At 45.1% G+C, this 27,681-nt stretch overlaps 1 protein-coding gene across 7 annotated transcripts in view; it reads left to right on the plus strand.

The window, feature by feature from the left end:
- Positions 1-27,681, plus strand: part of MYH10 (myosin heavy chain 10) — a 1,221,191-nt gene that overhangs the window by 249,106 nt on the left and 944,404 nt on the right. For 4 of the 7 annotated variants that reach the window (XM_086930637.1, XM_086930640.1, XM_086930639.1 and 1 more), the window contains exons 6-8: positions 2,247-2,276; positions 7,405-7,422; positions 22,722-22,814. In XM_086930637.1, coding sequence (XP_086786763.1) covers positions 2,247-2,276; positions 7,405-7,422; positions 22,722-22,814 — 141 coding nt within the window. The remainder of the gene's footprint in view (positions 1-2,246; positions 2,277-7,404; positions 7,423-22,721; positions 22,815-27,681) is intronic. The other 3 variants (XM_086930641.1, XM_086930642.1, XM_086930643.1) reach the window with 1 other exon arrangement.

The following is a 27,681-nucleotide window of genomic DNA, read 5'->3' on the forward strand; positions in this document are numbered from 1 at the left end:
CTAATAAGTGTTTCAATAGTGACCACATCAAACAAGTGGTAACCATATGCAAGATGCAAGCAGTGATCACCTCAACTTGCCATACATGATTGTCAGCAATAAGGCAAAAAATACTTTGCCAATGTGCAATGCCTAACATGGATAATGCATAATAGCCACATCTGCACTGCCCCTGACACAAGGTAATAATCTTAGTAAAGGTCTCCCCAACACCACGAGTCAACACTCAAAAAACAACTTATATATATTTTTGAAAACCAACTATTTTTTTCTAAACATAAGCTTATAAGTTCTGAAAATACACACATTTTTGATTTAAATACACACTTTTGAATTTTCACATACATTATTCATCCAGTATTGGATCTTTCATTGATTCACATGCTTGACTCATTCCCGCCGTCGAGGTAGGAGTCTCACGGTAAATTTAGCAGTAATGAATCTTATAGGCAACAAGGCATTGTACAGCCATTGCCTTACCCCCATCCATATCCTTTTGTAAAAAGAACCAAAGTTAAAACACAGCCAATCAGACATCAGCATCCTCTAGAAAACTCTACAGAGTTTCTACCGCATGTCGCAGTGAAAGGGAGTCTCCCTAAGCTCTGCTCAGTTTTTCTCTTCATCTTGGATTTTTGCGATTTCATGATGTCTGAATCTTCTAAGAAAGGGCTCTTCAGGCCTTGTGGGTCATGTAGTTAGAAGAGACTGCATGCTGAAGATCCCCACTAGGATTGTATTTACTGCCTGTACCCTCTTCATAAGGTAAAGTACTGTAGAATCAGCAGAACTAGATAGAGACGACAGACTACTTATTTTGTTGGAGAGGCTAAAATCTAAATCTTCTGTAGTCTCTGGTGAGGTAGGCAGTGTAAGTTCCCAGGCATCAGTCCAGCTCTCTAAGAAGAGGGATAAGAAAGCTTAAAAAAAGACCCATCATGAGTCTGCGTATACTTCCTCAAAAAAAGGGAAGCTTCCATTCCCTTCTGAGGAAAAATCTACCTCAAAAACTGGCTCTAAATATTCACAGACTCAGTCTGAGTCTATGAAGACAGTCGTTGTTGAAAAAGACCTCATCAATGATGAAACCACAGTTCAAATTAGTCTCCCAGCAGTCGTTGACGACGCTTGCACCATCTACTGAGGCTTCGTCGACTAGGATTAGATTGGCAGAAGTTTTATCGTCGTCTATTCCACCACCTACGCTATTCTCTTCGTCTGCACCTGCATTGCTGACTATGCTGTCAGCGTCGATGCAGGGTATCGCCAGACATGGGTTCCTTGCTTACTTTGCCACTGGAGTCTAGCTAGCCTGGCTGATGAGGTTTGTTGCCTCGAAACCGGTCCCAGAATGCTTGTTTCCGGTCCATGGAAGACCAGGCTTGGCAGCTCGGGCTGGACTGTACCCATGAGGCACAGGGTCAAGACTGATTTGCATATAGCGGGTCTGAACTGGGGTGGCCAAGTGAGCTAATAAACGATGATGGATTCAACCCAGATCTGTGACTTGGGGTGTCAATACTGGATAAGAAAACGAATTACTTACCTGTAACATCAGTTATCCAGTATTGATATATTTCATAGATTCATATGCGACCCACCCTCCTCCCTGGAGAGGCTTACCTTATTATTATAAATACTCTTGTCACTTGTGCTTGAAAATATGACAGTCTTGCCTCTCTGTGGAGTGTTCTAGAGGGTGCTGTTGTCTGATTGACTGTGGTTTAACTTTGGTTCTTTTTACAAAAGGATATAGATGGGCGAATGCAGTGGCTGTACAATGAATTATTGCCTATGATCAGATTAATTACTGCTATTATAACATTTACTGTGATACTCCCACCTCGACGGCAGGTATGATTCAAGCATGTGAATCTTTAAAAGATACCAATACTGGATAACTGAAGTCACAGGAAAGTAACTTATTTTCTTCCTCTTCCAAAAGGGAAGAGGAAGAAATGACACATGATTGTTACATGACTTGTGATTCTGGTTCCTGTATCAACCCATGATTGCACAGGGATTGGAATTTGGTCCTTAATTTGTAATGAAGGATATGGTGTTTTATTTTACCTAGTGAAAGCTGAATAGTGCGTATGACAAATTACTCGATTAAATTTAATCAATTTATTTCATGACTTGGCTCGGATGCATGTTGGCACTTCCAAAACGTTCTAAGCTTCTGAGTTACTTACTATGTTATCGTTGCCATATGAATAACGTGTTCATACATTTTTAACCAACAGCCAGAATCCCCAAAACCTGTGAAACATCAGGCAAGTAATATTTTCTAAATGTTATGTTGCTTTGTGCTTAATGTAAGCAAGCGTTTCATGAAGTGTTAGCAATTTGAATGTTCTTGTGTGGTTTGTTTCCATCATGCAATTTAAACCTGATCTTGAAGGCACAGTGGTTTGTAAATTTCACCAAATCTTCAAGATGGCAATACATACCCATATTACATATTACAGTTTACTTTGGTTTTTAGATTACATGTTACTTTGGGGGCTTGTGTAAAGTGTTTTTTTAACCAATCAAGTGATGTAGTTTATTATTTTGCTTGGTTGTTAGGGGAAAACATAACTGTTTTAACACTCTCTCCCTCCTCTTGCAGAATGTGTTTTGTTTAACAATGTAAGGGTTATACAGTTGCACAAAGAGTAATCTATTTATTACCTTGCTAATTGTGTATGGGGGGGGGGGGGGGTTGACTCACGAGAGACAAAGCCTCAAGAAGGTCACCACTCCCCTAGCTATTTTTTCAAAATCTGTGTGCAAGTGGTTAAATATGTGCTTTTAGGAGAGTTTTTTCTCTTCTGAAAGCATTTGTAACACGTAATGTGTGAGGCAGTAAACAGTGATTTTCTTATGCCTATTTTGCTGTATTGTGCTGAATTTGACCTTGGCACTGTATTGATGAGTTTGTGATCGTTCATTTATTATTAGTTTTTCACTGCCATGGAAATATATTTTTAAAGTCTACAGTATAAAAAAAATCTCTCCCTGTGTTTGTCTCGGGTGTGCGTGTGTATACCTAGTTAATATACACACAGCCCACAGACACACACACACAGGGGTCTTTTGATTCTGCAGTATGTTTAAAATTTGGAGGATGTAAGTAGAACCAGGTATGAGTAGTGTCCATGTCACTAGTCTTTAGCGGCATAGTCATTTCCAAACACTTTTTCTGTCAAGTGAAACCATACAAGGTCCAAGAAGGACAGCTGCTGTATTTGTTAGGGGTAAAAACCCCTTGGTGGAATTCTGTCCTTGCCTTAGGGTTTAAAGTATGTACCTGTGTTGTGCATAATAGGAACTGAGAGACAAGTCTCTGACGTGTAGAAAATGAGGGTCTAGTATAGAAGTCCTTAAAGCCAAAATAGACTAGGGAAGGGAGGGGGTTCGGTTATGAGCTAGTTAGAATCTACGTGGCTGACTTTGATGACAAAAGGTTCAAGCTGATCAAAATAGGAAAAATAATAGAATGTGCATTACGTGCTAGCACCAATTCAATGACCCTTACCACCTTTCTTGACTCACTTGCGTGAGATAAGCAGGTCTGAGGACTTCATTTTCCACTTGTAAACAAAAGAAACCCTCAGACATTTGCAGGCTTTATTTTCCTAACTGTTAATGCAAAAGCAGCATGTTTAAACCCACAGGTTGGGGCCACCTCTGTTAACTGAACTTGCATCTACCCATTTGCTCAGATGATAGTTTTGGTACCACGAGCAAGTCTTTTTTTATATATGTAATTGAAATAAAATGGGCTGATATCAGAGCAGATTAAAATTATGTTTGAGAAAACAGGATGATTTTATTTTCCAAACGCAGGTAGTTCAACTGCACAAGCAATTGCCTCCGGGACTGCAGCATATTACATGCATTGCCACGGCTTATAGAAGGATTCCTTTGACCTCTGTCAAAGAAGGGAAGGAGCGAGTGAACGTTCCCATTGGTGCAAGCTTTGGGTTTTTACTAAACAAAATGTTTTCCGATGGTCAAACATAACCCGATAAGGAGTAAACTATAAGAAATTGTAAATGCCTTGAAAGAAATCTTTAATCCGGACATGCCGGGTGAAGCACGTTGATGAAGGTAGTGTGAAATATATACAGAAGAAACGGCTCTCCATACCACCATGGCCCATATACTAAGACAATTTATTTAATCATTTTATATATACATAGTTGCCTAAAATGCACCTTTTCATTGCACGATTCCTGTCCAAACCCATTAATCTGTGGAATGCAGGAACATTAGGTTTCCCAAATTTAAACCATTATTTCCAGATTTATTTTCAGGAACCAGTGCCACAAGTTAGTTTATAGAACTGTTAGTTTAAGAATAATTAGTTGGCAGAAAACAGTTGTGGGGATGTTTAAATAGAAGTAGAGGTACGTTTAAATTGTAATAAGCTGTAGCTTTTGTTGATTTGTACTAACCCACCCCCCCCCAAGTAATAATTAATAGAGGGCAAATGGCCCTAGAGTCTTCACTATGTATCAAGCGCACCAGTTTCGGATCTGCCAGAGACACATAACAGATGGATCATAGATCCAATCCGTGTGCCGTGCAAAAAAAAAAAATCCTTACTCTTCTTCTGCAGAAATGCTAGATATGGGTTTCTGCAGCCCGGTTTTCTGTACTGGCACATATAGTCATTAATTGGCCCACATGTCGGTCGGGTGGCGGGGGTTTGCTTCAGTGTTCTGAGAGCTCTCAGGAAAGTATTAGATCTGCTTCCCATTTCTGCTCGTCAGACACTGGTGCATGCCTTGGTCACTTCCCGACTTGATTATGGGAACCTGCTCTATCTGGGGGCCACAGGCAGGGTCATCGGCCGCCTGCAGGTTCTTCAAAACGCGGCAGCGCGGCTGGTCCTCAGACTCCCTAGGAGGTCATCCGCCAAACCAGCCTTGCGGGCGCTCCATTGGCTCCCCATCGAGAGGAGAGTGGAGTTTAAGGCCCTTGCCACCTGCCATCGTATCCTGAATGGCAAAGCACCTCTTCCGCTCCAGAGCCTAGTAGCCCATTACGAGCCTGCACGCAGTCTTCGGTCCTCGCAGACCGGGCTGTTAAAAGTTCCAAGAATATTTAAAGCTCGTATGGGAGGCAGATCCTTCAGATACCTTGCTCCCAAGTGCTGGAATAATCTTCCGCTGGAACTTCGGCTTGAACACTCCGAAATCCAGTTTAGAAAAAAGCTTAAAACGCACCTTTTCAGTAGATAGCTTGGTTGGGAGGAGGGGGGACAGTCATTCCACTTGTCATAGCGCGGGGACACGCCAGTGGCGTAACCAGGCACTTAATAAATGTCCAATAATAATAATAATAATAATTCTTTATTCCATCCAAGCACAATGTGACGCACTTTAACAAATTATACATTTCCACATTTTCCCTTCCTTACCTGGGCTATAAATAGGGAGAAGACCCAATACATTTCCTGCCATCCCAAAGCTTAAAGGAATTGAGTCTACGAGCGGACAAGGAGGAAAGGACGCAAGTGTATTCAGAGTAGTTAAGTTTATCCGTAAATAATTGAGTCAATACCTCTTCAACTCATTTCTCGTACCGTTAAATTAGAGCACTAATAGCACCTCAATTCCCAGAAAGATACAACTCCTGGTTAAAGCAAATAATAAATACAATGTAATAAAGATTTGCAACATACAAGACGAGAAAGATAATTTAGGAAATTGTAGTTGTCAATACTCTAGATCTGAACTTCATTCATTTAGTCTCCCACATCAAATCTATAAGATGAGACAAAGGCAGATCAAGTGGCCCACTTACCATATAGCTGTTGATCGGGCTGCAAATGCTTCCTCCTGGGGGTAACATTTATAGAGACACAAGTCATAGAAATCATACTTTTTGAGCCATTGAAACCATGTTGAACACCACCAGAATTGATAAAGAGGTTCTTAAATTGTTCATAATCCCGATATCTTGCCAAATTTTTAGGACCCTAAAGACATCCAGTATGTACAAAGAAAGATTCCACCTCAAGAGTAAAGGGAACAGAAATGAAAGAAGGAAGAGTTCTCTCCTGATGAAAACTAGATGTAATTTTGGACAAAAACGAATTCCTGATTTGCAAACCCATCTGTGGCAAAAGTATTCTTGATAAGGAGGTCTAAAAGATAAAGAAACAAGTTTGCCCAATTTGCGTGCTGGCCATTGAAAAGAACCTTCCGAGGCAAGTGTTTTAGATCTACACTGGAAAGAGGTTTAAAGAAGATAACTGAAATGCCCTAAGGGTAAAAGGGATTTCCCATGAAAGATCTGTTGATTTTTAAAGAAGGCATATGCTTAGAAAACCCCATTAAAAGTCTATTGCAGTAGGATTCGATTTCAGCAATAACCCAACGTGTTCTAACTGCCCTTATTGCTTACCATAGTACTCTTCAAATGGATAATTCCAGTCCTCTATAAAACTCATTGTAGCCAATGGATTCAAAGTCCTCTCTGCACATGAGATTATAATTAGATAGGGAAGACGAGAGAGTATCATAAGCGCATCTAATGGAGAAACGCTTAGATTCCTTAACTGATCGGGCTACTGAGGATGAAAGCCCTAATCAATCACCTCCTCTAAAACGTCCTTGTTGTTAGACATATCCTCTGACCTAGACTTAGAGATAGAAGAGGAACTTGCAGCAGGCATTGATTCACTGGGTAGATCGATTCTGGCATTTTGGTCATTATACGGAGTACGAGAACGAGCACATGGTGGCAATAGGAGGCATGATCACAGACTCTGTAGCTGCCCTCGGAACACCAGCATAGGGGAACTCTTCCCACTTGCACCTACAAGAAACTAAAGGGCTGTAGCAATCTGAAGGAATTCAGGGAAAACAAAGACCTCGAAGGTCTCATCCTTTCCAACTAAATGTAAACAAAAGGGATTCATCTACATGGACTCAAACCCACTACCAGTGGTATGCCCAGGTTACTGAAATGCATACCAGAGGGACTGAAAAAGACCTGCAACTTCCTCCGGGATGCCTAGCAACACCAAGTTACTGCGGGTCTGCAAACTTGAACCATGATTACTACCATCAGAAGTTAGACCGAAGAAATAGGAAGTATGTTGGGTCTTCTCCCTACTTAGTTCCCAATATTGGAGGGACAATGTGGGGGAAACGGTGGTGTGTGGAACTAAAATTGTATTTGTGTGGTTATGTTGGGTCATGTTTTGGCTGAATGGGGAGGTGGGATACTTCATTTAGTAAGTAATGGTACCTTTAAATCGGTTGATGAGCTATCATTAGTTCACCCAACTAGACTTATATTTTGAGAATTGTTATAATCCTAACGTTGAATTTAATAGTGTGCACTTTTAAATATAACCATTAACCTGTGACTTTTTTGTTTTGATGTCATTTTTAACTACAGAGTGGATCCCTGTTGTATGTGAGTAGCATGTAGTTCCCTACCGTTTTGGTTTCTTCATGTAAAATTTCAATTCATAATGAATGGCTTTTTTAATGGTGGCAGTATTTCTTTACCGTGTGATAACCTTGTAATGATGACCTGCATGGCATGCTGCATGACCTTTCAGTTAGAAGACACCCTTTGAGACTGCTTGCTCTAATGTAATTGGCTATTTTCTGTGCAAGGAATAGCATTCCGGAATGAGGGGTGGAGGAGTTCTGTTTACAGTTTTGGGAGTGTGCCTTGAGGCAATTCTTGGCTCCTCGAGTCCTGTCTGCTGATTTTGTTTGCCCTTAGTAGAAACCCACCCAGCATCATATGACTTATATAAAGGTAACATGTCAAACTGATATCATCATATGTAACAGATGGAATTAACATTGAGACTTAAAACAAAAACCATACATCAATAGAAAGGGAAAATTGATTTGACAAGGTTTTTGAAAAATGTATTTGGCTAATTATCAGAACAACCCCTTTTTGAGACAATTAGTGCCATATGTATTTGTCAGTCAAATAATCTTTATTCTGCCAAAGGCCATAAAAGATACAAAGTACAAACTTTTACAAATATTCCATAATATCTGTTAAAAAAACACTTCTTCACACAAAATTTCAGTATTTTAAGGCTTGTTTAATATTACAATAAATGATAAAAAAAATCCTTATTCTAATATAATGTTGACTAATCAAGTGAACAATAGATACAATCAGTAGAAAGTTGCTATAGAAAATATGATGGCCTGCAATGTCTGAATCTAAAAGGACGAAATGAAAGTAACAAAAACTGTTTCTTAGGTACTAAATACTAAGGACATAACTTAATAAAGTTAATTGTTGATTGCATACAATGATTGTCTGCCGGGCAAGTTCTTCCATAAGCCTTTCTCTGGAAAAGTTGCGATACATGTAATATATGCATTCCGGGCATTTAACCACACTGGCCCCAAATACCTAATTAGACGCTACCCCCACTACAACCCCCAGAGGACTCTGAGATCCTCCAACAATAACCTACTAAAACTAGCTAATTTCAACTTAAAAACTAAAGGGGGGAAAACACTCACCCACCTATCCTCCAGAGCATGGAACTCCATGCCCCAGCACCTGAGGTCCCTGACCAAGGAAATCCACTTCAGGAAACAACTAAAAACATGGATCTTCAGCCTATCAGACGAGTATGTGCTGGACGCCATCTAAACCTGCCTAAATTCAACCTCATGCACACTTTCCAGTTAGCGCCAGGATGCTCCTTCCGGAGCGACAGTCGCGCTTTACAAATACCAATACCAATACCAATACCAATACCTATATTGAACCTAAAATGAGTAAAAAAAAAACTGTATGCTGCCATTTGGCCAAGGTGAGACATTCTGAAACAATTAGGCGATTAAAAAAGTCTCCCTTCCATGCCTGTGAGGATCTTAAGCGCCGGGACACTCCTCGAAGTAGCTGAGCGCTATAGAAATCACCCCTTAACATAACATAACATAACATAACATAACATATTGACCGTATAGATAGCCACAGCCTCATTGGTCCATATTTGATTGTATCGTCCAAACTGGTATTTCCCCGTTCAGCATGACAGATAAATGAGGGTACGCTTGTCGGGACTGCCAGTAATCTTCGTAAGAAGGCTTCTCTAACCGTCTGAATCTGTATTTGTCATGAACTGTTGAGCATTTGCTTTTTGATACGCACCTTTTATGGCATTGTCATTGTCTTACTTATGAGCGCTAATCACACAGTTTTGTTTTGAGAATTGCACAGCTGTGCTAGGTGTTTGGTCTGTGCAAGAAACTGTGTTAAATCATCAAGTATGCATATGTTGTTAGGTAAGTTACGTTTTCCACCTATCCATCTATTGTTGATCATCTTATTTTTTTGTGTAAGTAGTAGTTGAGCTTTCCAGATCCACATACAGAGCAATAGTACCTGATGCAATAGCCTTGTTTGGATGAGCAGACAGATGGATTCCACGTTCTTGAACAAAATGGTGTTAAACTGGTCCTGGGTACACACTGAGAGCAGAAAAGGGTGAACATGCCTGCCTGTATAGTTTATTTTCCTTCCTCCTGTGCAATCGCAATGGTCTATGACCTGCTAGCTTCCAGCCCTGAAACTATTGCTCCCTTTAGTGCTGTTTTGAAAGCGATTGAAAAGGCTGCACAGTGATCTGGGCTCATAGTTGGCTCAGTGCCACCACACATCCTGTAAACGTCCATGGATTGCTTGAGATGTTAATAGCAACAGATTGCTATGGTTCGCTACTGAATTTAATGCAGGATTCGTCTGGTCAGTACCTCACTGTAAAAGCATATTGAAGTGTAGGGTTTGGGGGTTCTTAAGGCTTCCCCTAATATCATTGTATTTTGTCACTTCTCTTTAGCCCTATTGTGCAATCTTGTTTATGCACCATTCAGTGCTTACTCACATCTATGGTGAGTGTGTCTGCTTATTTTACACGCTTCCCAGGTGACATACCATGCTTAGAATTTGAGGCTAGAATCTGCTGGCATGGTGCCCACCCTTAGTGGACCCAAGGTGGTTATATTTGTGTTTTATTTACATTTTTCTCATAAATATGCATAACATATTTACAGTTGTAAAGGACCATAGGTCATACAGTTTGAATAGTGCAGGACAATGTTACAAAGCTCAATTGCTGTGATTACCCTAGGTAACATTCAGTATGTTAGTGCATAGTGAATCAAAAATACATAGGACTGCAGCAAGTAAGTAGCCATCCCAGTAAGTTAAAAAAAGTTATAAATTAGTAGGACAGAAAACCGTGGAGAAGTAGACACCAAGACAATTCTAGCAAATTTTACAGTAAGGAGAAAATTAATTTCAAATCCCTACTACACCTAAATGTCTCCATATAAAATTTGTATATAGTCTCTTTCAAATTCCTATATCAAGCCTAACTAATTCCCCACTTAATATAGACTGGGCTATTTTACTGTTGTAACTCCACTCTTTCCTGCTTAGTGAGTGGTTACTGCCTAGTAGTGGGCTTAGTTGCATATTGGAAAATGTAGGCGATATTTATGTATTGTAGATTTTTTGATTTTGAGTTTCGTTTTGGAGATCTATTTTTAATTCTATTTTATATGCTACATTTATTGCATGTCAAGGTAAGAAGTCCTCAATTTGAGTCCTGTTCAAATACGTATTTTCATCTGTCATTTTATATTTTTGCTTTTAGAGTTTACTACTATTTTAAACAAAAATATATTTTCTGAAGCCTTGTGGTTATTTTTTATGGGCAATGATGACTGCTCCATGACCGGACTTTCATTGTGTTTGTTAAACACTGACTATTTTAACTTGCGTTTAACACAGACTTTTACAAACTTAATGTGGGATCCCAGTCACTTTTGCAACGGAGACAATACCCTTCAGTTATCACACTTGCAATGCTATTCACAGATATTTTCTTTTAACACCTTTTGAAAATGGGATTAAATGTGGATGGAGCAGTAGTGCCGACTAAATCATTTATTTTCTTTTGTTTAAAAGTACAATTAAGAAGTCTGCTTTGCTAGCATACAGGCTCAAATAGATGTAAGACTGTAATGTCCATTAATAGGCGCCAAAGAGCTTCACCGCCCACCTAAAAACCAATCGGTCTCTCAATTCATGTTGCCACCTGTGAGTAGGATCCCTGAGCACAAAGGGCGCTTTTCAATTATTGGAAACATTTTGTTGCTTATCTTCTTATTGTCAGTAATGTCCTTTTCCTTTTTCCCAAAACATCAAACTCTTCCAACCAAGTCACATGCATGTGTCAAATGATGTTGCACATGTTTGTCTATTTCTCCTCCATCCTTGTAAAAAAAGACTAGCCTCTGGTAGTCTGCACTGCCACAGGTAGTTGGACAAGCCTAAAGTAACAGAATAATCTGTGGTTTTCAGATTTCCTATTCTGATAGATGCTGGTTAATTTGACAGTTGAAGAACTAAGTTGATGGGCAGGTTATCAAGGACTTCTCCATCATTTAATCTATCATAGGTTAACGCTTGAATCATTACACTTTGTCAAACTGTAAGTCCCATGGTAACCTTACAATAGCAATGCAACACGCCAAAGGCCTGGAAGGCTTCAAAATAGTGCCACTTTAGTTGCATGCTCCCCTCAGTGGAAAGGACCTGGACTTCAGGTCTTGAGGAAAACAGCATTTGGGGGAACCGAATATTGATCTATTTGCAACACAAAGAAACCAAGAAATGCCAGTTTTTCTGAATGACCATCTATTCCGGATAGCACAGCTGGTACTCTACATAACCAGAATGCGTGCATGGACGTGCCACCAGCACGCCAAATGCAAGCCCGGATCACTTCCAGCGCCGACCACATTGTCCCTTTCATTAGTGGTGAGAGCGTTTCTTGGACTCTGGACTCCCTCCTGACTTTAAGGAGGAACTCATGTCCAGCTGCCCATGACATTAACATGGTGAGCGCAGTACTCCCTCACTACTGCAAAAGCTGTAATTTTGTTTTAGGGAATACGGGGGTGTCCCCGGGAAATAGGCATGAGCCCCATGGCTCAGGTGCTGAAGAAGTCGGAAGACAGGATAAGAGCCTGTCTGATTAATTGCAGGTCATTGCCTAAACATGCAGATGACATTTGACTATCGCTGCATGACAACAAAAGGGATGTGATGTTTCTGACTGAAACATGGTTAAAGGAGGAAACCATACCGGCTTTGACCCTGGCTATTCCACCGGGTTTTAAAATCTGCTGTGTCAACAGGGATGGTGAGAAAAGAGGGGGTGCCGTAGCCACCACTGTGAGGGATTCTTGGGAGATTTCCACCACAGAGCTGATAAATATGGACATAATAGAAGGTCTGAATTTCTGTATAAAGACAGGACCCACCTCATCCATTGCGGGACTTTTGATATATAGACCACCAGAATGTCCACCCAGTCTAATCCCAGACCTATGCAACTTCATTGCTCTGAAGACATTGCAATATGCCAACTATTCAGCCTTAGGAGATTTCAACATGCATATAAATGATCCTGGCTGCAGTTATGCTATGCAGCTAACCATGTCTCTCAATGGAGTGAATCTAACACAACATGTAAAATCTCCCACTCACTGCGCAGGCCACACCTTAGATGTATTGTTCTCGAACATCTTGTCCTTGGTAGCCGAGATCCCACATCAATTGGTCTGGACTGACCACTACTTGGTCCCTTTCTCTTTTAGTCTGGAAAAACTACAACCTGATGGAGAAATCCGCAGTATATCAAAAAGAAATTGGAAGAAGCTAACAGCAGAGACCCTAGGTCCAGCACTGTTGGAGAGTCAATTGCACCTAACTAGTGACCCTAATGTAGACATGCCGGCACTGAACAGGTGGATCTCTGCCGCGCTGGAAACCATAGCCCCGGCCAAATTAGCTAGAACCTCAAGAGAATATCCATCTGCCCCATGTTCTCTGAGGAGCTCAGAGTAGAAAAAAGTAGATGTAAAAAAAATGGAGTGCCTTTGGAGGAAGGACTTTAGTCCAGTGTCCAGATTGGCCTATTAGAAAGCTTTAAAAGAGCTCCACAAGTTGATGAGGGTGACAAGAATGGACAAACTCGTGAAGACCATTAACAATGCTGAGAACTCTGGCAAGGAAATCTTTAGGTTAGTCAGCTCTTTCACCAAACCTATTGCACTCAAGAGCAAGATACAACCATCTCCATCATTGTGTATGAAGCTATCTGACTTTTTGGGGAATAGCATCTTGAAGGTCTGACACCTTCACGACCGAGATGGAGACTGTAGAAACAGAGGCATTGGGAGTCTGAAATATTGAGGACACTTTTCTGGAATTCATCCCTATCTCCCAACAGGAATCCCAGGCGGAGATCCTGAAATCTAAGTCTGAGTTTCCAGAGGATCCATGCCCACCAAAAGTGTGGAAGACATTGGTTCACATAATAAATCCCGCTCTGAATCATATATGGAACACCTCACTCTCCATGGGCATCTTTCCTGATTTTTAAATTTTTTGTAAAATCTTTTTATTATTTTGAAACACGGACAAAACATAAGGAGTGACCACAATGTATACAAATAGATCCACTTCACTCATTTGGAGAGGCATCAATACAATCCAGTAATTCAGTAAGGCACTTGAAAACTCAAATCTGAATCAACATTGCGATACTGGCCTCCTTCAACAACCTGCTAATTCCCGTCATCCAAAGCACTAGGTTAGCATACAACGTTCCATTTATGGCCACCCTTAACATCGAATAACCCCATCCCCCGCCACCCCCCACTGCCAAGCTATGTCTCATTTTACAAGTGTCATGAGTGTTCTATATTAATATGTGAAAAGCATGTGGAATGCCCCTCTCCCTATACTAAGTTCTCAACTACCACCTGGAGCCTCAGGGATCCCCCTAGCAGCAACCTCCCCAGGGTCCAGGGACGCCCCCTTGGCCGTTCCCCCTCCGTTAATGAGTTGGAATCTGAGCCAGAATCGCCTCCCGGCAACCTGAGTTCCAACACCAAGGCCTCCCATGCTCGCGCTGCCTCCAGGGCCCTATCGCTATGGGACCTGTGAGCCTGCTGCATTCACACTGTCCCCTCGCTGCCTACCCACATAAGCAGTGCTGCTTTCCATCTGCTAAAGCTAGGGCCAGTCGCCGCCTTCCAGTGTGACGTAATTTCTCTTTTGGCTAACACTAACCCCAGATCAATAAACTTGCTAGTTTTACTGGTATATGAAAACCAGTGCAGTAGGTATGCTCCCTTATCCAGTTCAACCTGCCGTCCGGTCACCTTACAGAGCAACTCTGCCACCTCTTCCCAATACGTCCCCAACTGTGGACAGACCCACAACATGGGGCTCAGGTCCGCATCTCGCAGTCGGCATCGGGGACAGTTCGCATTGTCGGTGCGAAAGTACTGCTTGATTTTAAGTGGCGTGAGATACGCCCTATGTAAGACGAAGATCTGAATTAGCTGAAACCTAGCTTTCCTAGTACATTTCCACACCATTTGGAGTATCTGCAACCAGGTTGTGTCTGGGATTGCCCTATCCAAGTCCGATTCAAAGTGCTCCCGCAGTTTCTGTAGAGGGTTAAGCCTGTCTCCTAGCATCCGCTTATATAAGCAGGTAACCGCCTTGTGTGTGCCCGCCGCCATCACTACATACTGACACCCCTCGCTCGTTGGCGGTTCAGCGAGGCCAGCGCCCCAATGCTTCTGTATGGCAGCTATCAGTGCCGCATGTATCAAATAATGGCCATGGGGAAGGCCAAATGTATCTTGCAATACCCCAAAGGGCACCAACTCGCCATCCGCATAAAGGTCTCCTACCATCTGCAGGCCGAGGTGCTCCCACTCCCACTCCACTAAGGCAGACCAATTCCCACCATGTGGGAACGCTATGCACATACCCAGCGGTATTTCAGGCGCACAAGGACGCTACACCCTGATTCTAGTATGGAACCGTTTCCAGCAGTGCCTCAAAGTGCCCTCTATCATGGATAAGTCGGCCGTCCTCCGTCGCTGCTGCAGGACCACAAAGGATAAAACGTGTCGCGGCACCTCAGGCGCTGGACCCCCTTCCGGGTCCCGAAAATTTCGACGCCCGAGTGAGAAATTGAAATTGCGCTTCTAAGTAGTATAATTCAAAATCAAGAGTAGCCAATCATCCCTCAGCCCTCGGGTGCATCAAAGTATCAAGCGCAACCCTGGGACGTCCTGCCCCCTAAATGAAACTACCCAACTCGGAACGGAGCCGCCGGAAGAAAGCAACCGGCACCTTGATCGGCAGAGTCCGGAAAAAGTAGAGCAAGCGGGGAAGTGCCACTATTTTCAGGAGCGCCACTCGGCCTGCTACCGACATGCTACCTCTCAGGCCCCTCATCGCTCTCCCAAGGTTGCCCTCGAAGAGGTCCCCCTGATCATGATACACCTGCGTACCCAGGTAGGGTAGGCACTTCGGCTCCCACGTCAAATCAGGCAGCAGTGGTGGTCGGTCACACCCAGAAGTCACCGGAAAAACACACGTCTTGGACCAGTTAACCCGTAATCCCGATATATCTCCAAAACGGGCCAGGAGAGAGCGTGTCCCCGCCAGTGCCTCTCCCGCATCTCCCAAGAACATCAGGAGGTCATCCGCATATAGCGAGATATAATGTGCCGGACCTCGGAGCTGGAGCCCACCAATAATCCCTCCCCATCCGAGCTCGAGCCGCCAACGGTTCTTTTGCAATGGCAAACAATAATAGGGATAGCGGGCAGCCCTGTCTGGTGCCCCGTCCCACTGGGTAGGAGGAGGAGACAACTCTCCCCACCCAAACTCTAGCTGTCGCTGCTGAGTACAGAATCGCCGCCCACTGGACATAGCCCGCTCCAAGCCCGAACGCTGTCATGACGGAAAACAGATATAGCCATTCCAGGCTGTCAAACGCCTTGGCTATATCAACAGAAAGGATAAGCGCCTGCCCGCCCATGTCTCGGCCACCATCCAATATCCCTATCAGCCTGCGTACGCTACCGGCGGTGTTGCGCGTCGTGATAAAGCCAGCCTGGTCCGAGTGCACCAACCGAGTCATAAAAGGGAGGAGTCTTGTAGCCAGCACCCGACTCAATATTTTATAATCCGTAGTGAGCATAGAGAGAGGCCTGTATGCCGCCGGGTCGGATGGCGGCTTGCCCGGCTTAAGGAGAGGCACAATGATAGCCTCCCGCGTGGATGCTGGTAAAGTTCCGGTCCGTCTGGCCTCCTGATAGATTGCCAACAATCTGGGGGCCAGGAGATCAACATATGTCGCATAGAATTCAATGGGTAAGCCATCGCTGCCCGGAGCTTTGTTGCTTGCCAATTGTTTAATGGCACAGCGAATCTCAGCCAGAGTGATGTCCTGCCCAAGCTCCCTCACCTCCTCCTCCTCCTCAAGTGCTGGTAATTCTAATCCTTGTAGAAACTCCTGAGCCTCTTCCTCACCAGTATGCATTTGGCTGGTATAAAGATGCGCATAAAAGGATCTAAAGTGGTTGTTTATGAGGCGTTGCTCATAGTCCAACCATCCCGAAGGGGAGGTCAGCGCCAGAATGGGCACACACCGAGGAACAGGGTCAGCCAGCCAAGCCAGTAGTGTGCCCACCTTGTCCCGTTCCGCATGCGCTCTAGCCAAGAAAGCATTGTAATCAAAGCAGCGGAGGCGTTCCACTCCCGTGGCCACCACCTCTCTCGGAATCAAAACCTCGTCGCGTGTGCCGGTGCCACCTGAATGCGCCCTTTCAGCGTCACGAAGAGCAGCAACAACTTTCGAACCCCCACCCATTTAGCGATATAGATCCCGTGGACCACCACTTTAAACACATGCCATTCCAGGGCCCCTGTCGTAGCGGATCCTGTATTTTCGGCAAAATACCTTTCCACTCCCTCCTCCAGCTCCACGCGAAAAGCCTGACCTTCCAGCATCCCCGGTCGTAACCTCAAGTCGGGATTCTAGGGCGTACCAACTCCCAGCAGAAGTGTATTAGCAGCGGATTGTGATCCGATATGGTATGTGTAAGGTACTCGCTACCAGTCACCAGCGACGCCAGTCCGGCGCTACACAATATAGCATCTAGCCTAACATGCAGGTCATTTAAAACCGAATAATATGAGTAGTCCCTATCAGTCGGGTGCTGTTCTCGCCAAATATCAGTGAACCCCCAGTTGTCCTGCCAATGGGTCCGAGTCTGAGCTTATTTGTTAATCGGGGCCGTGGGCAGTGGAGGGTGGGATCTATCCAGGGCAACATCCGCAATAGAGTTGAAGTCTCCCCCCATCAGTACCGGCGTTGTGAAATTGCCCACCAATACCGAAGACACAGGCTCCAGGAAGGGCGCTTGATCTGTATTGGGAGCATAAACAGAACAAAGGGTAACTTCACGCCCGTGTAAACGTCCCCTATCTGCTACATAGCCACCGTCAGGGTCAATCAGTTGTTCTATCATTTGAAAGGGAACCCCAGCACGGACCCAGATCAGGACCCCCGTGCAAAGGCTGAGTAACTAGTATAATAAAGCTGCCCTCGCCACCTTCGCTGCAATGCTAGCCCCTCCGCCCTAGTTAAGTGTGTTTCCTGTAAAAAGGCTACCTGCACGCCCCTACGAACCAAGTAGGAGTGAACCTTATATCTACGCCGCATGGAGTGTAATCCCCGAACATTCCAGGTAATACATTTCACATCAGGTGACAAACCCATTCCAACGATACGAAAGCCACTCCAGACCACCCCACCTACCAAACGCAGGAGGGTGGTAACAATGCACAAATACACAGCACTCAAAATTTACAGAGCCTCAATCAAGTTAAATAGCAGACAGTGTCCCTTAACCAAGTTACAACCAACCCCTAACACCCCCAACCCACCCAATACATACGCCTCCCCCCCCCCCAGAACAGGCACCAACATAGAAAATCCCATCCAAACAACCTCAACTATACACCCCACGTTAAGCTAAGGAAAACAAACTACTACCATCCGGTGGGGAATGGATAGGACCGAGAAAGCAGCTGGCACTGAACCAACAACACAACCATTAGTCGCCCTCAAATCCCCACGAGTAATATTCCTCCTGGGCCCCCCCTAAACCGTCCCGTAGTCCCTGCGCCCCCCAACACCCCCAGCACCATTCATTGGACCCTCGCACACCCGCTGCATCGCCATAAGCCCCAAGCAGAGGAGAAGCAGTGACTAAAATACAACAGTGCAACACTAAACCCCCAAATCCCAGCTATCGCCAGTTCTACTCATCTAGTAGTCCGTCTGCAGTCCCGGGAGTAACTATTGGCAAGCCAGGAGCATCAGACACCGAGGACTCTGCCTCCGAAAGCCCCCTGTCACTGCCCTGGTGTGATGCCTCCGGTGTAGTCTTCAGCAGTTCTCCGGATATTGCCGTCACCTCTTCCAAGGTGCCCCTCCGTTCCACCGCCGACTGCGAGTTCGTTGGTTTCGGTAGGCCCCGCCCTCGGCGTCGCAACCGCCGCGATTTGCAGGGTAGCGACTCTCTGGCTAGCTCCCGTGCTTCCGCTTCTTGGCCATCCTTCCCTGCTCTGTAGGACTCCAACCACTCCCAAGCTTCTTCCGGCGTATCGTGGAAGCGTGTCTGTCCGTCAAGCACGATGCGCAGCCTGGTTGGGAAGAACAAAGAGTATTGAATCCCCTCCGATCAGAGCTCTTTTTCGATAGCCTGGAAGGACAGGCGGCGCCGCTGCGTCTCAAATGAGTTGTCCGGGAAAAGGGTAACATTACTGTTCTCAACTTGGAAGGGGCCATATCTACGAGCCCTCTGAAGGAGCAGATCACGGTCGCGGAAGTGGAGGAGCTGCGCCACCACCGGCCTCGGAGGTCGTCCCTGCAGCGCCGCCCTGGCCGGGACCCTGTGTGCCCGCTCCAATGTGTAAAAGCTCGATAGCCCCTCATGAGCCACTACTGTTTTAAACCAATTTTCAAGGTAGCTCACCATGTCTGGCCCCTCGATTTTTTTCCGGTTGTCCCACTACGCGAACGTTGTTGCAGATAGCGCAGTCTGTGCAGGGCCCACCTCCTGAAGCGCCGTTTCCGCCTGCTTCACTTGGTCTGCCAGCTTCGAGTGATCCGCCCGCAAGAGGCCCAGCCCCGTAGCCACCTGCGCAATGTCCAGCTGAAGTGCGACTCGAGAGTCCGCTATTGCCGCTAGGATCTCGTCTAGTTGCAGCTGAATCCCTGGTTCCTGTGGCAAGCCTTGTCCATCCCAATCAGCGTGGGAGGGAGAATCAGCTCCAGAGGGTGGCGGGTCGTCTTCTTTCCGTGCGCGGGGCTTACCCATGGCCGCAGCCTGCAGTGCACCACCACCCAACGGTGCTGGCCCCCACCACTCGTCGTCAATCCCTCCGGGCCCCCCTTGGGTCCAGATCACAAAGGCTCCACGTCTCCGCACACCACTCGGCACTCCCAGGAGTGCTCCCCAGCGTTGCGCCGTCGTGTGCAACTCGCAGGACTGGCCAGCCACCACGCAGCAACAACAGGACGACCTCCCCCTAAGACGCCAATCTCCGGTAGCGCAGCCCCAGGCCCCTGTCCACACTCACGTTCAGCAGGTCTGCAAGTGGGGGGTGGGGGGGCAGTCACCTGCCTCAGTCAAAGCGCCCTGTACCAGGGCCCCACACGGGTCCCACGGCGGCGTCGCTGTCAGCCTCCAAGGATCTGAATCGGCCCAGCCACCAGGCCTCCACCGCTAGTTATCACCGGGAGAGGGGCCCCCCCAGGGAGAGCGAGTGCCTGCTCCCGCCGGTCCGTGCTGCAGGGCGGGGCTCCCAGCTTAGAACCCCCAGCAGGGCTCAGATGGCTCCCAGGCACACCCAAAGCGATCCGTGCAGCTCCAAGGCGGTCCCAGCAATAGGTGCCCCGACCACTCACCTTGATCACCTTCCAAGACCTCCATGATCCCAGGGGGCCGAGGTAACGATTGCGGTCCTCCAGCGGCCGCAGCTCCTCCCACACATACGCGTTGCAGCTCTGGGCTCACCTCCGCCCAGGGACCAGGTCACGGTCGTCCCTCCGTGCCGCGTTATCGTGGGGGCACTAATTCCAGAGCTTGTCATTCTGACAGACCGTACAAGCACTCTATAATTAAAACTTATAAAGCAAAATGATAAAAGGTTCGGCGTGTGGTAGTCGCGTGTAGTTTAGAGTCCAACTTGGTGACAACCACTGCCATAAGCTACCGAAGTGGAGTAGTGATGTTATGAAAGATCCATCCAGTTCCTCTGTGCAGTGCTAGTTATTGGTTAACAGAATGTCTGTGCTTTGAGTATTCATAAACTCTCCCAGTCAGTTGACTTTTTTTTCATCCCCTATGATCCTCCAGTCAGTGTTTATCAACGGGCTACGGGCCTAACTGCACCTGCAGTATTTCTGCTACTTCAAGTGAGATTGAGAACAATCTGTATGCCAGGTTGCTGTGGCCTCCGACACCTCAGCGAGACTTGGCTGGTATTGGAGCACAGGTTGCATTTATAGATTTTAGAGCTGCCATCCCTGTGCATGACCTTGTAACCTTCCTTATCTTCTTTGGGGTTTTTAATAATGCAGGTCTAATGCAGCACACTGGCCATGCACTATGTGAAAAAGGGGAAGATAGTCTAATCACACAAACTGTCCTCCATGAGGTGGATGCATTTTAGGCACGGTCACAACATCTCTGTATTTGTCTTTGCTGAAAAATTATTTCCAGACATACTTTCAGACTGCATATGTTGCTCAATCCTGTGTTGGAACGTCGGCGTTAGTTAACGTCTCATATTGGTGCCTTAAGTGATTGGGAAATTTCTTCAGCTTAGCAGAGTTTGATCTGGGGAGATGTGTTCATAGTGACATGCTCCTTCCCACTTCTGTATGCATTTTCTCTGATCTTGATTATGAGACAGATTAAGCAGCACAAAGTGGATGTGATCCTGTACTGAGCAGATTTCCATGAAGAGCCTGGTCCTCCCAGTCTTTGTCTCTGTCAGGCTTCCCAGAAAGGAGGATCTCTCGTCCTAGCAGAGAGGTCCCTACGCCTAAAGATATGCATCCATTGCCACCAGGATTGGAAGTTGAGAGGCAGCCTCTGTTTTGACAGTTACTTGAAGACATGATGCATGTGATGTTAGTTTCCAGCAGGCAGTGCCCAAAATCTATTTCATTCGAATAGGCAGAAAACATTTCTGAGTTGGTTTAAGGCCTAGGACTTGGACCCTTTGTCTTGTTCTGTTCAGTGGTTCACGGGTTTATAGTCCCTCTCGACAGAGAAGGACCGAATATTCAAAGGTATTCTGAGCAGTAGCATCTATCGCACTTGCAAGCTATGGGATTCACTGAAGGGAAAATCTAAGGCTGCCCAGAAAAAATACATAGGGACACAACTTTTCCAAGCCAGTAAATGATTTTCTTCAAAACAAAGTGTGACATAAAGGTTGACATAACTCTCCATAAGCCTGTTCTCAGGATTAGCAATTCAGGTATTTGGTCCTTGATTGTGCTCTGGTTATTGACTACAGATCAGGTGTTGATCAGTCCTGAATTGAGGTTTTGTTAGCTAATTGGATCAGAGGTCTTTACACTGTTCCCACACCTCAGCATGGATTCCTTGCATGGTGAGGTTGGTGATAGCCAACGTATCCTCCCATCAAAACGTTTGTTTTTGTCCCATTTAGCTTTGTACAGTCTCTGGTGAGGTCTTTGAAGCCCAGCCTTTTATGGGGGCCTTTAAACACCTTACGTTGTAGGTGTTCCTTCACTGAGGAAAAAAGGAGGAGGCCATCCTGTAAATGTTCTCGCACAATTGTGTGGGTCCATAATATCAGATAAACTGAGTAGCTAGAGCTTTTTTCCTCAGTGAAGGAACACCTAAATCATAAGGAGTTTAAAGGCCCCTGTAAAAGTCTGGGCTAGTAAACATAGAGACCTGTTTGTTTCTGTGGTGGAAGTTACATTGAGACGGAGAACACGAGTGATGGCCCCTGGCCTATAGGCGAATCCTCTCCCTGGGCCCTAACAGTGGTGGGGTCCATTGTGTTAAACTGAGGTCTTTGAAGCATCTTGCGGGATACGTAGTCCAAATCTGGCTGTATTTTTTGTGTGCTACTTAATTATCAAAACAAAACTTCCCGTCCATTTCAGTCCCTGCTTGCTTCTCATTAAGTCCATGTGCATTTTTTTTGCAACCATGTGTTTGTACGCATGCCTTGTGCCAGAATTAGGTCCATTTGCCTTGCCCCACCACCACTCCAAGACTGATTATTGTTACGCCACGGAGCAGCTGAGCTCTGATAGGGGCACTGGAGTTCAAGACCTCAAACAGCATTGGGAGGAGCAAACTGCAGCTGAGTCTAACCGCTGCCTCTGCATTAGCTGTGCCTGCATGCAAGACCTTTGCTGCCGCCCACTGTAAATACTGTTTAGTAATGATTAAACCGACCCATAACTGTTAATTCTTTGTCTGCCACTATTTTGCTGATAGCAGTTCTGGTGCGCCTGTCTTCATTTGTTTGCCCGGCTCTCATGTTTTTTTTTCTTCTTCACTTATCCTTCGTGTACCTTTTATTACTGTGGATTTCTAAGACGTGAAAAAACTTCGGGAGAGCTCATCTTATTTCCAATACATAACTTTATCTAGTAACAAAAATGCTCTTGTTGGGAAAATGACTGCTAGTTTATGTTTTTTTAAAAAACTATGTTGAGCACTCAAATCTTTATTGTGACTTTCTTTGTTTTTTTTCTTATTCCTGGTTTATAGGGGGAACTTGAACGCCAGTTGCTGCAAGCCAACCCCATCTTAGAATCTTTTGGAAATGCCAAGACTGTGAAAAATGACAACTCTTCACGTTTTGTAAGTGTGAAGTTCATAATCTTTATTAAATACTAGCTTACCCGTCGCGCGTTGCTGCGATCTCAGAAGAAAGGAAACTTGTTATAACATTCAACTTACATTGTGTTATTTTTATTAAAACTTATTCATTTTAATATGGAAAACATTTTAAAGTGTTTTAATTATGTTTATTTATTTGAGTGCTTGTGGATACACAGTATTTTTTGTTTTTCCGTCTGGTGCGTACACGAATAAATCAGAAGGTTTTCCGACGCGTTAGCTGGCCACATACAGCTGTCCATGTGAGAAGCACGGATTCTCCAAATCTAGTCCACACACTTGCAGCGATTGTCCTTGTGCTTTGTTGATGGTCATTGCAAAAGCGAGTCGCACCGGAAACTGTAAACGTTCAGTATTGGAAAGATTATTTAACAGTTTTTTCAAATTTTTTATTTTTTGCCAGAAACCTTCGCGGCAGTGTACTCCACTTTTAACAAATGTTTTTTTTGCCAGAAACCTTCGCGGGAGTGTACTCAACAACTTCCCAAAGTTTCATGCCAATCGGATGAATGGTGTAGTAATGCATAAAGGACAAACAGACAGACATACTTTCGTTTTTATTATAGATATAGATGTCATTTTGCTGTTCATGGCATGGTAAAAAGTGCCAGACAGCGAATGGATGTAGTAGGATGACCCATTGCCCCGTGATACCTGCTCTGGTGGGCGGAAGCAAAATGTGAATAACACTTCTGGAGACCAGTGAATGTAAAAAACTGAAGCCCCCTGTAAGAATGGATATATGTATGCATTTCTATAATTATTATTTTGCAAAACAGGCTGGTGCAACAGCTAAAATCTGCAGCACATTTATAAGTCATAATATATTTTGGGAGTGTGGGTATCTTCTCTGACCCCACCAGTCTGGCAGGGCACCAGACAATAGGACAGAGACTGCATGTGTACCTTTGGCCCGTCGTACTTGTCATGCCCTTAAACAGTATCTTTTACTAGCCATTGCCAGGGGCAAAACTGGGGGAAGTGATCAACATCTTGAGACTTATCACCTTATTCTATGCAATTTTAAAATCACATGCATTTACAAATCATATTAATAGGTGTGTCACAGAAGGATTGGATTAAAGCTTTTGGAAGACGGTAGGTGCATGATAATTACTTGGGGTTAGAATACTGTGATATAACTATTTGCTTTGTTTTGTATTTGGCTCTCTGCTAGTTTCTAATGAACAGGAAATCGTATTCAAGATGGACTGAAAGGAGCTTGTAGAAACCCAGACATGTAGTTATGTCTTTGAGTGCTCCTGTTAGTGTGGGATTTTCCAATATGCAAAGCATTCCTCGATGGTTTAGCATTTGTGGCACATTATTTTGTTATTTGCACCTTTGCTCGATCTTTACCTAACCGCACAATGGAACTTTAAAGCAGTTAAGGCTCTGTTCGAGACAACCTGTTTTAAAAAAAAAAAAGAAAACGATTTAGGCTTTCTTTATTAACTCACCTGTCTTCCCGCATTTCTTGCTCGGCTGCCGACTTCCCAGCCCCGGTCCACCGCGGCAGTGTGCCGTCTGAGTGGAGGGCGACCAGGAAGCAGGCAAACCAATCGCTGGACACTTCCGGTGGGCGGGGGGCGGAGCCAGGCTCCTACGCTTCCCACTACATTAGACCAATGTGCAATCCCGTCTGCACCCGTCCGCGACCAGCCCGGGCCAGGGGCCAGAACCCCTGTCCGTGCTGCATCTGCCCAGCACAGCACCATCAGATACTCACGAGAGGCGCTATTAACTGTTGCACATAACCCAGGTAACAACCTCTCACAATGTGCCTTAGCCCACCCCGCATTCACGTTTGGCCCAATCTCCTGCCGTTCCTGTAAATGGTCCAGTATGGGGCACAGTCAAACAAGCAGACAGGCTGCTCCCAACCATCCTAAACTATCTTGTATTTACCTTAACACAAGATCCTTTCCTAAACACTCCCTTGACATATGGGACCTCCTTAATGAAAGGAATCTCGATCTTGTTTTCATCACTGAAACCTGGATGGATGACAACAACTCCCCAGACATTGCCAATGCATTACCAGCTAATTACAAAATTTTCTGAAGAGGAAGGTTTTTAGTTCTTTGCGGAACAAAGAGAGGATCTGATTAGATCATAGGGAGGGGGGGAGGGAGTTCCACAGCTTGGCAGCGTTGAGCTCAAAGGACCTGCCTCCTGCCCTGGATCTTTTGATTCGGGGAACTGTGGCAAGGCAGGCGTTTGAGGAGCGAAGTTGTTTACCGGAGCAGTAGGGGGTGAGAAGGGAGTGGTTGATCTGGGGGCCAACTCTTTGGAAGGCTTGATGGGAGATACAGAGGGCCTTGAATTTTACTCTTTCCCTTACAGGGAGCCAGTGGAGCGATCGAATTCCTGCCTTAACTGATTCTCTGCGGGGTATCTGGAGTAGGGTCCGGGCTACACAGTTCTGGGTCCGTTGAAGCTTTTCTAATACGTATTCTGGTGCTCCCAAGTAGAGGGCATTGTTGAAATCAAGCCGCGATTGTATGAGGCCCTGGACGAAGGCTTTATCATTCTGGCGGGAGCAGTGATCTATTATCCCCCAGGTCACCAAGCAGACCTCAGTACCAGGTTACTCATCCAACTTCTTCCAGTCTGCCTGAAATACAAGAACTACCTGGTGATAGGGGACTTTAATGTACATTACAAAAATAAAGACAGCCCGTCGTCTCTCAACTGGAGAGCGACATGCAGATACTTGAACTCAAACAGTGGACTGAGGGGCCCACCCACATAGCTGATCACATACTTGACCTACTCTTTTCTAATATTGAAGCCACTTCCATCCATGAGATTAAGCTATTACTTTGGACAGACCACTCGCTCATAGCCTTCATACTGGGTCTACCAGTTAAATCAATTAAGTTCTGCAAAACTCATCAGACATCAAATCGAGCCTGGAGGCTAGTTACTGAATCTTCATTCTTAGCACACTTTACATGCTTCAACATACAGACCTTGGGGGATCTCCCAGTATGTACAGGAGCCGCTAACCTTGAGTCAGAGATCTGTACAACTTTGGATAAACTGGCCCCAATACAGAAACACAAGCATTTGCAAAGGCTTTGGGCGAAGTAAAATCTGGATCCCCGTTAGACCCCTGCCCTCACTTCATTTTTGCTCAGATTGCCTCCATTTTGTGCACATACATCACCCAGCTCTTTAACAACTCCTTCAAAACTGGCACCTATCCTGACAGATGGAAACACGCCTCAGTAATCCCTCTGCTAAAAAAAGCCGGAACCGATGTTCTCCATCCTGAAAATTACTGCCCTATATCCCAACTCCCCTACCTCTCCAAAGTCTTGGAGAGATTAGTGAACAGTTTGCTAGAAACCCTCTATGAAAAAGGAATCTATTTGAACGCACTGAGCTGGCTCAGCTCCTTTCTAAGTAATCGAACACAATCAGTTTACCTCGGCCAATTTCAATTCAAATCGAGCCACATCAGCTGTGGTGTCCCGCATGGAGCATCATTAAGCCCCACCTTATTCAATGCCTATGTCCCCTCACTGGCTAAAATCAGCAGGAAGTGGGACATTGGTATTTGCTCCTATGCTGATGACACGCAGCTGATGGTGGCCTTGGATGAAAAGCCTGAGGTCACTAAATCAAAGTTACACAATTGCCTCACGGAGATGGCTCAATGGATACATGAGCATTGCTTAAAGTTGAACACAGGAAAATCTGAGATTCTACTCTTCGGGGGTGCCAAATTAGTTTGGGATGCCACATGGTGGCCACACGCACTTGGCACCGCCACAACTCCAAAACACTGCGCAAAAAACCTGGGCATCCCCATTGATGACACTCTGTCCATGAAGGACCATGTACGGGCCGGGCCCTCTGTGGCAAAGGTTTTGCAACCCTGAAACTCTTGGCCAGGCTTTTTCCCTGGATACCACTGGACTGCAGAAGATCTGTCACACAAGCCTTGCTGGTCAGTCAAATGGATTATGGGAACGCACTATTTGTAGGGATTAACGAGCTCCTGTTCACGTGACTCCAGGTGCTTCAGAACGCCACCGCCAAACTTGTCAGCAACAAAGGCAAGCTAAGTTCGTCTTCAACTTGCATGAAGACCTTGCACTGGCTACCCATGCGACAAAGAGCAGCATTCAAGCTGCTCGGTCACGCACATAAGGCTCTGTACCGAACTGGCCCTATAATACTCCAGGAGAAAATCGAGTTTTATGTCCCTATTAGGAGTCTGTGGTCACTTCATCTAGCTCTGGCCAGAACTAAGCGCATTAGGAAAGCGAGGACCGGAGGGCGATCATTCTCTTATCTGGCAGCTAAGAAGTGGAACAAGCTACCTCTGGATCTACGGCTCTCTTCCAACTACATACTCTTTCGGAAAAAAATAGAAACTCATCTGTTCCCCAAGTATTAATTCCCACTCTCGCAGCTGTACCAGGATATTCGTTACCAGCGCCTTGATATCCCTTGGGATGAGTGCAGCGCTTAATAAATAAATAAATATGCGTACCCCCATCTTTGCTTTGCATCTTGGTTCTGAAGTGTTGATAGTTGCTATTTCAAAGGGTTCTTCTCTACTGCTCTGTAGTCAGTTAAATGAATTCCCTTTGGTTAATGGGAAGGACTGGAGTTAGCATTTCATAACATTAAATACCTTAAATGTACTGCAAAACGTATACATATGCACCTCACAGTTCTGGGGCTGTATCTGAAAAGTAGCGTGGGGTAATTTGTATTTTGTTAATGTTTTTTTTTTGTTCTTTGAAATATCCAACCATAGCAGCCCTAGCACAAGCTGTTGTAGAATTGTTGATGTGCATCATCATTCCGC

This window comes from Lissotriton vulgaris, chromosome 7, assembly GCF_964263255.1.
Source record: "Lissotriton vulgaris chromosome 7, aLisVul1.2, whole genome shotgun sequence".
Lineage (NCBI taxonomy): Eukaryota > Metazoa > Chordata > Amphibia > Caudata > Salamandridae > Lissotriton > Lissotriton vulgaris.